The sequence below is a fragment of the Myotis lucifugus genome, unplaced genomic scaffold, assembly GCF_000147115.1.
Source record: "Myotis lucifugus unplaced genomic scaffold, Myoluc2.0 scaffold_186, whole genome shotgun sequence".
NCBI lineage: Eukaryota > Metazoa > Chordata > Mammalia > Chiroptera > Vespertilionidae > Myotis > Myotis lucifugus.
Genome location: NW_005871234.1, coordinates 1992787 through 2008435, shown reverse-complemented (window position 1 = coordinate 2008435; position 15649 = coordinate 1992787). Strand labels below are relative to the sequence as shown.

General features: G+C 49.9%; 1 protein-coding gene across 2 annotated transcripts in view; it reads right to left on the bottom strand.

The window, feature by feature from the left end:
- Positions 1–1247, bottom strand: part of LOC106698487 (CXXC-type zinc finger protein 4-like) — a 9828-nt gene extending 8581 nt beyond the window's left edge. Inside the window, exon 1 of one of the 2 annotated variants that reach the window (XM_023760609.1) lies at positions 831–1247. Coding sequence is in view for 1 of the 2 variants with exons in the window: in XM_014462671.2 (XP_014318157.1) it covers positions 392–678 (287 nt within the window). In the remaining variant the exon portion in view is untranslated. Of the gene's footprint in view, positions 1–391; positions 715–830 lie in introns of those variants that run through there. The other variant, XM_014462671.2, reaches the window with a different exon arrangement.
- Positions 1248–15649: the final 14402 nt, after the last annotated feature.

Genomic DNA, 15649 nt, shown 5'->3' with positions numbered 1-15649 from the left:
AACGAGTACGAAAAACTCGATCCGGACGGATGCAAAATCTGGTCACGGGCGCCGAGCCTTTGCACATGCAGAACCTCCCCAACACCGCCGGGGGCCCTCCCTGGGCCCGGCCGCCACCCTGGGGATGGCCACTCCCGCCCTCCGGGGCCTCTGCAGCCCGGGAGGGCGAGGCGGGCCGCACCGGGTGGGGCACGCGGACCTCCCCGCCTGGGCCCTCTCCGAGCCGGCCCGAGGTCCCCACTTCCTGCCACTCCCTGCGGGCCCGCGCGGTCGGGGACGGCCCCGGCGCCCCCGAGAGCCCTGAGCTCCCGACCCGACTGACCTCCCCCCTCCCGGCTGCTGCTCGCTCATTTCGAGGCAGGACAATGGGGGACATCGCGCGTTTGCGTACCGAGTCAGCCTGGCCGCAAAGAGAGGGTACTCGGGGACGGAGGCCACGCGGGCCGGCTGGGGGGGCACCTTCGCGGGGGTCACGGCCCAGCGCCCTGCCCAGGCGGATCCCGGGACCCTGCCGTGGCGAGCCTCCCCCTTGCGGCGCTCGGCTCTTTTCGCGTCGAAAACAAAGACTAATCCGATACCCCCGCCCTGCCTCTCGGAGGAGGGGGAACCGGCGCGTCGCGGAGGGTAACGGAGGAGGACAGCGCTCAGGAGGGGCCTGGCAGCCTCGGAGGGGGGCATAGCGCAACCGGATCTTGTAACCAGGCGCAGACACTTTGAAAAGTCACCCTGGGGTATTTCTCAGGCGGGGGGTTGCGGTGGGGGTGCAAAGCACAAGAATATTTCCAAGTTGCCAAACTGCCCCTTCTCTCTCTGTTGCCTTTTTCCCTCACCTGTTGTTCAGGCCAAGTTGAAATTCCAGGTTAGATTAATTCAACTCCACCCATCTGGCCTGACTGCCAGGCTGGTGCCTGCAGCTGCCTTCCACCTACCTGGGTTGCTGGGGAGAAGGGCGGGTCTCTAACACACACACATACACACACACACACACGCACACACGCACTCACACACCACCACCCCACATACACACGGGGACGCGCGCGCGTGCGCTCGAGGGCAAGTCCTGGCAGAAACAACCTCGGGCGGACTGGCCTGACCAGTTTGGGCGGTGCTCACGGAGCCAGGTACCTGGCAGGCGGCCCTGCCGGCTGTAGCTAACAAGTCCGCCAGAACTGGAAAAAGAGCACTGGGCCGGCTATTTAGAAAGAAAGAAAGAAAAAAGTAACTGATCCCCAGAAGCGCTGTCCAGAGAGGGTGGTGGAGAAGCCCGGGTTCTGTCTGGAACTTACTTGCTCGGAGGCTTGATTTTGACAGCCTGCTCCCGTGCAAGGCTGTCAGCTGTGGGATGGCTGGTGAACGAGGCTGCGATACTTTCTTCCTACCCTGGCCTTTGAGAGTTTCTGTTCAGGGAAGTAAGTCTAGAACTGAGAAGAGAAACCAGCAGAGTGTAATTTTCAAACATGAAAACAGGTTGTGCACTTGTAATTGTTTAAAATGTTATACTTTAATGTTTTCAATAATGTGCTTTTTAATAAAATTATCTTAAAATACAGAGAATTGGAAGACAAACGTTGTGCCAATACAATGTGGAACCATTTGCTGCATTTCCCTGTCGCCTTTTCTATGTGCAGATTCGTTTCCTTTTTTAATAAAATGGTGTACTGACGCTGATTATGCAATTTGCTGTCCTCTCTCACTCAACATTATACCACAAGCATTTCCCTATTTGTTATACGATCTCCAGAGAAACGGTGTGACAACGAGGTGAAGAAGGTGGCTCGGGAGCCGGAGAACTCTGGGTTCCAGACCTGGTTCTGCCACTTGCTAGCAGAGTGACCTTGGACCAGGTGCTCACAAGCTTCCAAAGGCTCGAACAATGGCAGCAATGATTGTTTAATCTATAGAACAACTGTGTAAAGTACAGACGATCACGAAATCCATTTTATAGGTAAGGAAACAGATGAAGTAACTTGCCCAAGGTCACTCGGCTAGTAAATTGTAGACTCAGAACTTGAGCCCGGAATCTTTCCTCCTGTATTCTTTCTTGGTGTGTGGTCCGAGCAATTTACTGTGTCAATTTACTCTTCACCAGCTGTCTGTGAGAGGGTCGTTTCACAAAATCCTCTGGCATAGGTAACTAGGGGGTCGATGGTGCCATTCACCAAGACAGAGGACAGGAGGACAGATAGATGCCTGGGGACATCTGTGTGGAGGTGAGGGGGCACAGTCGGTCTGGAACACACACAGGGGCCGCCCACCTCCCCCATCAGTGAGGAGATCGTAAGTGAGGCCTCGGGTGTGGAGGAGCTCGGAAGGGGTGGACATGGAGAGTGAGAGGAAAGGGCAGCCAGGCCAGAGCCCTGGGAGCACCAGCATCTGACGAGGGGCCAGCAAAAGAGACAGAAGAAGGAGAGAAACCGAATAGAAAAACAGAAAGAAAAGCAGAAATCAACCAAATAAAACCAGGCCAAGGCCTGAGACCTGCCTGTCAAGTCTTCTCTACTGCTTCCCCACCCCCATCCCCACCCCCACTCCCACCTGGCAGTCTCCTTGCCCTTTCCTCCTGTCTGGGAAACCTCTTCCCGCTTCACCCCCTCCCAGCTACCGCTTCTACCTGCCACATTCCCACGCATCCTGCGGGTCTCCGAGTAACATGCCAGTTCTTCATGCAGCTCCCCCCCCACCAAGATTCCGGGAGCCCCGCCCACCCACCCACCCTCCCTGGGAACAGTTATCTCACAGGCATTGGCATAAGCATTCCCCTCCCAGTTACTCTGAGCCCCTGGAGGGCTGGACTCTGTTCACCTTTTAACCTTAGGTCAATGAAATATCCCAGTAACACGCAGGATCCACGGGTTTCCAAGGTTTTTTCCCCCTAACTTCCTACCCGCACAAACCCTTCAGGAGCCCCCTCCTCCCCCGCAAATAACACCCAGATCCTCAGGCGCTGAGGCCTCCTGTGCGCGGCGTTATTCCCGACTCGCTCAGCGCTCGGGGCAGAGAGCAGCTGGGCGGGCGTGGGCTGCCCAGCGAGCCTCTATCTGCGGGCGGGCGGGCGGCATTAAGCTACAGCCCGTGGGTTCGCTCCGTGGGGCTCCAGGACCACAGCATCACCAGCACCTGGGAACTTGTTAGAAGGAACGGCCAGCTCTCTCCCGGCCCCACCCTAAACCTACTCAAGCAGAAACTCGGGGGTGGGGCCCAGCGACCTGTTTTAACAGGCCCTTCGGGGGATGCGCGCTCCAAGTTTAAGAGACACCGGACCGGAGGAAGCGGGCCAAAAGCAAGCTCAGCACCCAGGCGGCGGCGGCCAGGATCAGGCCCCAGGCGCTTCGGGGCGGTGGACCGGGGAAGGCTCCTTTGATCCCGGCTCGGCGGCCCCACCCCCAGCGGCCAGGGGCTGAGCCTTTTCGGGCACCGCTTCAGTGAGATCAGGAGCCCGCGGCGCGGGTGCCCCAAGGGCTAGAAAGGGAAATCCCGTCGCCAGGGAAAGCCCAGGCTGCAGGCACGACGGTGCTGACAGAGAGCGAGCGTGTCCCCCGGTGGAGAGGGAGGTAGGGCGAGGGAGTACGGAGGGCCTCCCGCTCCGTTGATGACCTGCAGTTGATTGAGCGCTGGGCCGAGGGCATATGCATTGACCGTGCGCCTGCGGTTCCCGGGGAAGTCACCGCGTGGAACCGCCAGGGCTGGGTGTCTGCCGAACCTGCAAATGATTGACTGTGACTAACCACCTTGGAAGTGCCCGACCCCACGCCTTCTCCGTAGCTAATAAGCAATTTGTCCTATTTGAAGAATGAGCTTTGCGCTCTGGGGCCTCTTGCAGAGCAGAAATGCACACAGACACCCATGTTCACACCTGGGCTGGGTTGTGACGATGGGAAGCATTGGGAAGCTGATTTGGTTTGGGATGTGTTTCTTCTTTCCTCACGTAGTAGTTAAAAATCTTACCAGCTACTATCTTCATACAGCTTTCTGGGTTCAAAGCACGTCCACACACATTATCATTCTGTGTATACAGGCAGGCGAATACACCAAATGTTACATTTCTTTCTATGATACAGTTTTTATTATTATTATCACCATTTTACCGATAAGGGAACGGACTCAGAAAGGTAATTTGACCAAGGTCATGCACAGAACCTCCGCAATTAGCCTACCCACGCCAGCGCTGATACGGGACAGAAGCTGGCGTTCTGCTCTTGGGGAAACGGAGGTTGAATAGTGGGTTGCTTTTGGACGTGCTCTGGTTAGTTTAACATGTATAGGGCATCTAGACTATGCTTGTGAAAAGCTCAGCAAGTGCTTTCACGTTTTACAACTGTTTCTGTGACTCCATTTTGAATCTAGTTTGAATCAAATGGACTGTATAACTTATAAGGAGAACGCCAGATTCCGGTTGCTGAACATTCAAGAGGGATAAAGACCTTGGTGCCCCCAAACCTTGATTTGACTGGGTGTATCAGTCAGGATCAGCTAGCTTGTGCTATAGTAACAAACAATCCCCAGATCTCAGTGCTTTGACATAACAAAAGTGTCTGTCTCAATCACGAAATACGTCCATTGTAGGTCAATAGGAGCTCTGTTTCCCACAGCCACTCGGGGACTAAGGCTGCCACAATAGACATGTTGCCTACTTGACCCTGAAGGCGGGAGACAAGGACGGGGCAAATGGAGCACTGACTCGGAAAGCTTTTACTTGGAAGTAACACACATCACTTCTGCTCCAAAGCAAGTTGGGGGGCTCCTGGATGCCCCCTAACCAGGGATCAAACCCAATAGGGGCAGGGAAACTCAATAGACGCAATGCTCTCATGTGCCTGGAAGGAGAAGCAAAAACATTTGGCTAAGAGCCGTGCTAGCTAACACACAGGGAGTGTGTGGGGGAGATGGGTGTGTAAGGGTGCACTTGAAGAATGTGTAGGTGCAATCAGTTCTGCCCCTTTCCAGGGTGCTTCTCCCTCCTGGGAACAGGTACTTGAAACTCCCACACTGATGGGCTGTCATTCCTCACCCTAGAGCAGGCTCAGAGGTTAGGCTCGGGTGAAAAATCCGAGTTGAGGGAAGCATGGTGGAAGGGGTAAGTGGCAGTGGGGCAAACTCTGTAGAGATTAATTTGTAACTAGAGAAAGACTCTAGCAAAGGAAAGGACTCAGGGTACATGTGTTACGTGGGGCCTGCCCGAGAAAGGAAACTTCTAAAACACCAAAGCTTTGGTAGATGCGTTTCCTGTCTTATTGCCATTCACTCCCACTCATCCTTCCTGGCTAAACTCAGGTGACACTCCAGGAAGCCTTTGATGGCCGGGCCTGCCAATCACATGGGGAGAGAGCCTCAGTCTGTCCCACCCGCCGTCTGTAGACAGGGACCACATCTTGCTCCACGCTGGCTGTGGTACGGAGACTGTATGAGAACAGGGTCTGAAAATGAAGGCAGAGACCTGATAGGAACCCAGGTGAGGAAAAAGGTCCTGTCTCCACTCAGGTAGTGGAAGTGATGGAGAGAGATATTAGAGAGAGATTTAGGGGGTAAAATCAACAGGATGGGGTTGGTTAGTGAGGGGGTAGGGAAAAGGTTTCTGGAAGAGCAGCAGGATGGATGGTAGCACCAAGAGGCCCAGAGGAGGAGCAGGTTGCTAAATGAGGTCAGCAAGCACATGTCCCTCTGGGGCCCCTATGGGACATGGCCACAGAGACACCCAGGAAGCAGCGGACATAGGGGCCTGAGGTTCCAGTAGGAAAACTGCCTGGGCCCAGGTCCTATGATCTACCCCTTGGTTAAACTTCAGCATCCAATCCTCTAACAAGGTCAGCATTTTTTTAAAAAAGGAACTTGTGAAAGAAAGAAAGAAAGAAAGAAAGAAAGAAAGAAAGAAAGAAAGAAAGAGAAAGAAAGAAAAGGTGGGTAGGGGGCGAGGAACGCAGAGAAAATATGTGCACTGTAACGATGGTGAAACTCCTGACTAAAGGTCCTGAGAATCCATCAGAGCACAGCAAAGGCTCATAGAGGAGCCGAGCGTCCCTGAAAGGCTGCTCCAACTTCAGCTGGTTTGTCCATCATCTTGTTTCCATGTGTCACTCCGGCCCCATCTCCCGCTTGTCCCACCTGAGACCTGAACTGGATATTAACCCCTTTCATCCTGGAGGCGCCCCCTTCCTTGCATCCTTTCATGGGTGGGGGTCAAGCCCCCTTTGCAGGAACTGTGCCGTGCAGGGGCCCGATCCTCATAGACCTTATCAGGACCTCATTCTGCTTGCTCAGCCATGGTGCCCCTCCTTGATACCCCCTTCCCACACACTGAGAGGCTCCCTCTAGATTCCCCGACTTCATTTCCAGCTCCTCCATGTCCTGGTTTGTGACTGTGGGTGAGGTCATTCCCTCTCCTGGCCTCCTTCCCGTCTGTAAAAATGGGACCCATGATGCCTCCTTTGCAGAGGATGAAATGACCCACAGCATAGCAAAGTCCTATCTCAGACCTTGGTACACAGCAGGCACTTACACTATCCCATTCTTCCATCCCCACCCCACCTCCTGATTCCTCTTCCTTCTTCACAGAGAAAGGGCCTACTATATTTTATTTTTATTTTTTTAATTCTCACCCAAGAATATATATATTTTTTAAAATATATTTTTATTGATTTCAGAGAGGAAGAGAGAGAGATAGAAACATCAATGATGAGAGAAAATCATCGATCAGCTGCCTCCTGTATGCCCCACACTGGAGATCGAGCCTGCAACCGGGCATGTGCCCTGATGGGGAATCGAACTGTGACCTCCTGGTTCACAGGTCAATGCTCAACCACTAGCCACACCGGCCAGGCTGGAGGATATATTTTTATTGATTTGAGAGAGAGAGGGAGAGAGAGAGAGAGAGAGAGAGAGAGAGAGACATTGATGTGAGAAAGAAACATTGAGCAGTTGGCTCCTGTATGTACCCTAACCAGGGATCAAACCCACAACCTGGGTATGTGCCCTGACCAGGAATCAAACCGGTGACCTTTTGGTGCATGGGATAACGCTCAAGCAACTGAGCTACCCAGGCCAGGGTAGGTCTACGGTATTTTAATCATATGTATCCATGACGACCAAAGTTAAAATGTATACAGGTAATCAGTGGGGACATTATACCACCTATAAGGTAACGGAAATAATGATGTCCAGGTGCCCAGGAGGAGGCTTGGCACTGAGAAGGAGCCCCTACTGAGCCTCCCTAGTGGGAGACACAGCCAGCCAGCCCAGGGTCCTGTCCGCTCCACTCTAAACTACCCTACACCTGTCCCCTCTCTCAGGCTCTCTGCATTCCAGCCTACCTCCCTGGCCATCCCTCTGCGCCCTCCTTTCTCACCGGATGTGGATCAAGTTGCCTTTGATTCAGACCTCCTGGGCTCTGGGCAGTCCCACCCAGAGTCCCGGAATTAAAAAGGGCAGGTGCCTGGGCCATTCTGCAGCCAATCAGGAAAAGAAGTTTCAGCCTCTTGCTGCTCTAAGTGTGATCACTAGGCTTGCCGCAGCGGTACCATTGGGAGTTGGTAGAAGCGCAGAATCTCAGCAGGCCCCAGAGCGCCTAATCAGAATCTGCGTTTTAGCAAGATGCCCAGGTGATTCAGAGGCACCCTACGGACTCTGCTCTGCTTTCGAGGCCTTCGGGGGCCAGGGATAAGTAGGCTAGAGGTAAAAAGACACAGTCCGTGTCCCCCCCCCCCCCCCCCCACTGAGCTGGGAAAAGCTTCTTGCAAACACCTGCACAAATGGTCATTCGAGGTCAGGCTAGCATCGTTCCTGGGCAGATACACTGCACTCCCAACACTGTACCTCCTAAGCCAGGGAGGGAGTTACCCGCTGAGGTCTCAGTCTTCTTGATGTCCTTTAGGACGGTCCTAATGGTTGCAGGACAAGGCCATGACCCACATGCACATGACATACAGCATCTCAAACCACAAAAAGCCTTGACTTTGACCATCCAGCCTTTGGAAAGCAATCTCATTATTCATAGTCAAGCAAAACACGGTAAGACAGAAAACAGGGTGTTAAAGGCAGAGAGAGGCCACAGGAGACAAACAGATTGGCCACTCAAATAGGAATGTGCAGTGGCCTGCGGGGCCCCAAAAGAGCCTCACAGCTGCTTAAAAAAGGAAGAAGAAGAAGAACAGGGAAGTGCAGGAGGCCTGGAAGCACCCATGAGGCCTGGCAAAGAGTCAGGTTTATAAACACGTGCTGATCTGTGTAGAGAAATCAATAGAGTGGTTTTTAAAAGATATGTCTCTCTATGGCCCTGGAGGAAGCTGCTCCTTGGCCTAGAGGTCCCCGTACCTGCTATGCCAGAGGTGCCCATCTACTGCCTCCTGTGCCCACCACGGGGACACAGCCCCCCCATGAACACCGAACAGAAATCCCAGGATTAGGGTGCACACAGATTCAGCAAAGAAAAATACAGGACCCCCGGTTAAATTGGAATATCAGAGAAACAACAAATCATTTTTTAATATATAGGGTGTCCCCCCAAAATGTCTACCACACACTTTGACTAATTATAAAAACAGTGCTTATTAAAATGCATTTCTTGCCTGGCCGTCGTTGCTCAGTGGTTGAGCATTGACCTATGAACCAGGAAGTCATGGTCTGATTCCCGGTCAGGGCACATGCCCGGGCTGCAGGCTCAATCCCCAGTGTGGGGCGTGCAGGAGGCAGCCAATCATCATTGATGTTTCTCTCTCTTTCTCTCCCCCTCTCCCTTCCTCTCTGAGATCAATAAAAAATATATTTAAAAAATATATATTTCATTTTCAAAATTGAGATATCAGCTGCTAAAGTGTGTATACATGTTTTGGGGACACCCTGTACATATGTCCCAAATATTACATTGCCAGAACGGCCCTACTCAGGATTAGAGAAATCCCCAAGGCCTGGGACCAGGGCAGGTTTGGGCTGAAGGACAGGCTCCACCTGGGGCCCAGTGGTACCATCCTAAAACCCACCCCATCTTCCAATACAGAGCAGAAATGGGCTTTGTTAGTTTGGGGAGGTGAGGCAGTCTTTTGTGAGAGGCTATGCCATATTGTTTGCTTTGAAAATGGTTTGCCCTACGAAGTAGGTGGGAACTACCAACATGTTTTATTTACATGATCACTATCAGTTGGGGCAGTTCAAGGACTGTATTCTATAAAAGTATTGTAGTTTTGATTTCAAGTCAAGTTCCTGTAGGAGATGGACTGTTCCTTAGTCCAGACCAACAAAATCCTGTTTACCCAGACAAATTGCTCTTCCATAAGCAAGCGTTTATTTACTGAGACCTGTGAAGAAAATGTTGGTAACTATTTACCTGAGCAAGTAATCTAATCTACAGGCATTTCTAATCATAGAATCAGCAAACCCTTCTGGATGTCGAAAAAAGCAAATTAGCTCTGGCTGGTGGCTCAGTTGGCTGAGCGTCATCTTGTCCACAAAAAGGCTATGGGTCATTCCCAGGCAGGGCACACACCCAGGCTGTGGGCCAATCCCCGGCAGGGTCCATAGAAGAGACAACTGGTCGACGTTCCTCTCTCACATCGAAGTTTCTCTCTCTCACTCTCCCTTCCTCCCTCTCTAAAGTCAATAAAAACATTTTTTTAAAAAAAGAACATGTATTTGAAAGTAGACATTTTGTGACATTTGTTTAAAGCAAAGGCACATTTTCATGAGAACAAGGTTTTGGCTCCTGGAGGCCAGCCACCTCTCCCAGCAAGATGACCAAATGGTCTAAACAAACCCAGATCTATTGGCTGCTGTCCACCATTGTGAGCCCTCTGGCTAGGACCGCCCCAGGCGTCCGCATTTGACAGCACCTGCCTACAGGATCTCCAAATCAACTCAAATTACAAGGCTGGCAGCTTAGAAACACACTCATTTATTTGCATGGCTTCCCATGTTGCCAAGGATATTTCATTGATCCAATCATTGTTATCACCCTGGCTTGGGGTTTCTTAGAGCATCAGCCCCAGCTGGTGTGCAGGTTCGATTCCCAGTCAAGGGCAGGTACCTGGGTTTCGTGTTCTCTCTCCACCTCCGGTCCAAGCAAGTGCGGAAAGCAGCTAGTCGATGTGTCTCTCTCACGCTGATGTCTCTCTCTCTCTCTCTCTCTCTCTCTCCCACCCCTTCCGCTCTCTCTGAAAAGCAATGGAAAAAATGTCTTTAGGTGAGGATTAATAATAATAATAATGATTGGTATCATGTGAGTTTCCAGAGTCTTAACGTATTCAATTATGCTTCGTTTTTCATACAGCACTTTCTCATTTATCCTCTCCTTGAAGCCACACACTCTTGCAGTAGGCATTAAATATTCCCATTTTGCATATAGACAAACTAAGGACTGGTTAAACCACTTGCCTTAAGCACACAACTAGAGAGAGTCACTTATGGGGCTTGAAACCAGATATTGAAGTCACTCCTCCATCAGAGAACAGTCACCCAAACTCCTTTAGAAGCTCATGTAAGCCGTGGTCCCAGTGGCTGCACGTTAGCTCTCCAACCTACATGTGACTGGATGTTGCCAAGGACACGAGGCCTGGGCCCCCATCCAGGCCCATCAGTCAGACTCTCTGAGAGTGGGGCCTGGGCATCAGTGTTCCTTAAATTCTCCAGGTGGTGCTGGCTGGTGTGGCTCAGTGGTTGAGCATTGAACCATAAATCAGGAGGTCACAGTTCAATTCCCAGTCAGGGCACATGCCCGGGTGGTGGGCTCAATCCCCAATAGGGGGTGTGCAAGAGCAGCCGATCAATGATTCTCTCTCATCACTGATGTTTCCATTCCTCTCTCTCTCCCTTCCTCTCTGAAATCAATAAAACGATATTAAAAAAAATTCTCCAGGTGGTTCCAATGTGCAAAGTCACAACATTTAGTTAGGAATCAGGATTTGCTTCTTTTTTAAAGACCTGCTTTAACGCATTGATCGATGTTCTACTGATCTTTTTTCAAAAGTAACTTTCTACTTCTAAATTATAGGACTAATAATACCTATTTATTTTAGAAACTTTAGAAGGAAGTTATGAAGAAGAAAAAATCAGTGGGAGATTCATTGTTAATATTCTGATGTATTCTCTTCCAAACTTTGTGCATATCTACATACAAAATTTTGATAATATAATATATACTGATTATTTTCTTTTGTCTTCATATGGTAAATATTTTCTAATGTTTTTCAAAAACACTATCTGAATATTAAGACAGAAAATATTTTTTTATTTTGTTAATCCTTACATGAGGATATTTTTTTCCCATGCTTTTTCAGAGAGAGAGAGAGAGAGAGAGAGAGAGAGAGAAGGCAGGGGGAGGGAGAGAGAGAAACATCAATGTGAGAGAGACCTGGACTGGTTGCCTTCCACACATGCCCTGACTGAGGGCAGAGCGTGAACATGCAACCGAGGTACATGCCCCAGACCTAGGATTGAACTGAGATCCTTCGGTGCTCGTGCTAATGCTCTAATCACTAGAAACACTGGTCAGGGTGAGAGAAAAGATTTTGAAAGATATGGTCATGACAGTCACAGTGATTGTCAATGGACTACAGATTCTTTTTAGATTTTTCTTTTTGCTCACTTGTATATTTTTCTTTTTCTATAACCTGTATATAAAGTTTAAATTAATAAAACCACTATAATGACTATATCATATTCTAATGTGCTCACGGCCCATAATTTAATCACTCTTCAATGCTGGATATTTAGGTTGTTCTCAATTTTTGCTGTCTTCAATGAAGATCCTTGTACCAGCTTTTTGGGCATCACTTTCCCAGAAGGGATATTGTTGAGTCAGAGGGTATAAACATTTTGAAGGTTATTGATAAACATTGCTAAATTGCTTCCCAGAAGAGTACACGAGTTTATGGTTCCACCAGTGGCATATCTTGGGAAAGAAAATTGTTACAGACTTGGCAAAATTGAGCATTTTCATCTGTAATCTGTCAATTTGCTATTAACGAGGTTGAATTTTTTATGTCTTTATTGCTCACTTGTAGTTCTTTTGTGATTGTTCACGCCCCCTGCCTTCAACCCCACTTTGGGTATTTGTCTTTTTTTTCTTACATATTAAGTATGTATATAACACTTTTCCTGTTCATTTGTTTTGGAAAGGTTTTCTCTCAGTTTATCATTTAATTTTTTTTTAATCCTCACCAGATTTGTTTTTATTGATTTTAGAAAGAGAGGAAGGGAAAGAGAGAGAAACATCAATGTGAGAGAGAAACATCCATCGGTCACCTCTCCTATGCACCCCAACCAGAGATTGAACTCTTGAAACTTTGGTATGTGCCCTGATGGGGAATCGAACCGGCAGCCTTTTGGTGCATGGGACCACACTCAACCAACCGAGCCACCCTGGCCAGGGACCAAATCAATGTTCTTATCTAAATTGTCTTCTTGGGAGGTTATGTAACCATTGCTTAAAATGTCCTGGACATTTCTCTTTGAGATTGCCTCTGTCTAAGCTACATGTTTTTCTGAGTATTTTCAATCAGCGAATTCACTTTCCATCCTTTGAAGAGGAGCTTAATATTCGAAAGCAGCCAAACCTGGTGATGAAGATGGTACTGGAACCGAGGTAAGACATTTTATTGTTTAAGCAAAGAGGGCACTTGTAAAGTGTGTGTGTGTGTGTGTGTGTGTGTGTGTGTGTGTGTGTGTGTCTGTCTTGCTACCCAGTGTATTCCCAGGGCTGTGGGACCCAAATGTTGAAGGCATTCCTGTTGAGCGGTGAACAGAGCCTGGCTCCCACTGAGGCCCATGAGCTGTCTCCAAAGGTAAATCGGAAAAGGTTTTTGAGCAACAGCAGCCCATTGGGGATTAATAAATTCTAGCTTGGACGCTGATTGGAAGTCAGCCCCTGCCTTTGGTAAGTCAGCTGTGTATGCATCTGACTTGGGAGAAAGTGATGCAGAGCCTTCTCCTTATGAGGCTAGAACTGGATTTAGTCTCCCAAGGCAACACTGGGCACATCCAGGCATTTTTTGAATTATTGTTACTATTATTATTTTGTTGTTGTTGTTAATGTTCATCCGAGGATACTTCTTCCACTGATTTTTTTTTTTTTAGAGAATGGAAGGAAGGGGGAAAGACACAGAGAGAAACATTAAGGTGAGAGAGACACACAGACTGGTTGCTTCCCACACCAGGGCTGGGGATTGAGCCTGCACTGACGTATGTGCCCTTGACCTGAATTGAACCCAAGACACTTCCGTCCACAGGCCAATGCTCTAACTACTGAGCCGAACCAGTCAGGACTGGAATTATTTTTTATGCCAAGTCAATCCACGAACCATCCAAGCATGGTATTGTTAACAAGGACAATGTAACTCACTTTTTCACACAAGGATTCCAAGACACTAACATTAATCCAGACTTGCAAATGAGCTGAGGTCCACACCTCCACGCCCTAATAAGTTTGAGGAATGCAGAGGTAGGCAGCTCGTAGCCAGGACAGAGAGCATGGGCCTCAGACTCTGAACCACTGGGCTGTTCCAGCTGTGTGCCGGGGAAAATATTTCACAGCTCCCGCCTCAGTCTTTTTGTCCTGATCTGTCCCACGAGAACAGGTTGCTAACAGGAGATGCCCCCCTGGCGGGCAGCCGAGAGAAAAGCAAGGCCCTGCTCAGGTAACGGGGAGACTTTGGGAGCAGCAGCAGCCAGTCTGGGCTGAGACAAAGTCCCTGCTTTGAAGGAGGAAGAAAGCCAGAGATGAAGCCCAACTGCTGCTGGCAATAGAACTGTTTCCAGGAAGGGAACACACCAGGTCATCTGAGGTCAAGTTCAGGGCACGCAGCCAGCCGCCAGGCGGGAAGGAAGCTGCAGTGAATGCCTGCCTGCTGCTCTCCAGCCCTCCACCTTCTCAACGCCAGTCCCAAACCAGCCCCTGTGCCAGGGCCCCACGGGACCCCAAAGGCTCCTTCCAGACCCAGGCGTTCTGGCTCTGGCCTTACAGACACAGCCCTCACAGAGGGGCTGACGGGACCCAGGTCCGAGCCGGCGTGAGCACTGGAGGCTTGGCCGGCCTGTGTTATCTTGGCTCACAGAGAAGGGGGCCCAAGTGCTCTGTTTTAAACATTTGAGCATTCCTCCTCCACTGCTGTCCTCTCCTCCAGCCTCATGGCCTCCCCTCCCTCAGACACACAGGACACCTTTTTTTTTTTTTTAGTTCCCTGCCTTTGTCTATGGTGGCGGTTCTCAACCGGTGGGTCGCGACCCCTTTGGGGGTCGAAGGACCCTTTCACAGGGGTCGCCTAAGACCATCGGAAAATACATATATAATTACATATTGTTTTTGTGATGAATCACTATGCTTTAATTATGTTCAATTTGTAAGATGAAATTGGGGGTCACCACAACATGAGGAACTGTATTAAAGGGTCGCGGCATTAGGAAGGTTGAGAACAACTGGTCTATGGTGTTGCTCCAAAGCCACTTTCATCCCAACTTTTGCTTTGAAAATCCTATCATTTAATGCCCAGCTCAAAAGCCACCAGACCCATGGCTGCCTTAGCTGGAAGCAGTACCTGTTGCAATCCGTCTTGTGTCACACTTAGGGACATGTTGTCTCTCCCCATGTGGGACCCCATTGTACCCACTCTTCATCATGTCATGGGTATTCCTTCCTTTGCCCGTGCTGCCCACCTGTCTGGCATGCCCGACCATTCTGCCTACCAGCATGTTCCTCACCTCATCCTTCAAGTCTCAGCTCAGCTAGACTCTCTCCAATCTTTCCAACCACATAGGCCTGCCAGTTCCACTTACTGAGTGGCTACTTTGTACCCAGATGTTTATCGGTAGTATTTCTAACCCCTGCAAAGTTGGTGCAAAGTTAGTTTCACTTTCAGGTTTAAAGAAAACAAGCTCAGAGAGGTTAAGTAACCTGTCCAAGTTGCACTGTAGGTTAGTGGCCCAGTCAGGATTGGAACCTAGGTGTGTCTGGTACCTTAACCTAAGCTCTCCATCTATTCCATGCTACTTTTTCATTCATAAGGTGAATATTTTGAGCATGAGACTATAAGGACCTTGAAGATCATCTTTTTTGTTTTCAAAGCAAGGAACCTAGAGAGGCCTGATGACTTGCCCAAGGAGATGCAGCGTCTCCCTACACCCTTTCCTGGTTCCTGCCACATGCCAGCACTGGTAGCCCAGGAACCGTTTATCAACTGCAGGGGGTCCCTGGTACTAGGTAACATTCCCTGGGGCCCCAAGCTACAAGCCATCTGACACACAGTTGCCCTGCAAACAGGGCCCCAAACTAGGCAAAAGAATGTTGCAACAAGCTCAGAGCCACCGCTGTATCTCTCTATATAAAAGGCTAATATGTTAAGTGTGCAACCAGCCAACCAGTTGCTATGATGTGCACTGACCACCCGGGGGCAGATGCTCAACGCAGGAGCTGCCAAGCTGCAGTGATTTGGCAGTGGAGATTCTTGGGTGATGCACCCCGAAACCAGAGAGGAGGGAGCCTGATTCCTCGTGGGGCCACATGATTCCACCGTGGTTTGGCCGTGGTTTATGTTGTTGCTGGGGCACTGTCCGCCCCAAATCTGGTTTAGTGCACACTTGCATTTGCGTTCCACACCCTGTACAACAGCAACTTTATAGAGTGCCCTCTCGCACTCCAGGACCCCTCGGGGGATGTCGGAGAGCTGGTTTCAGC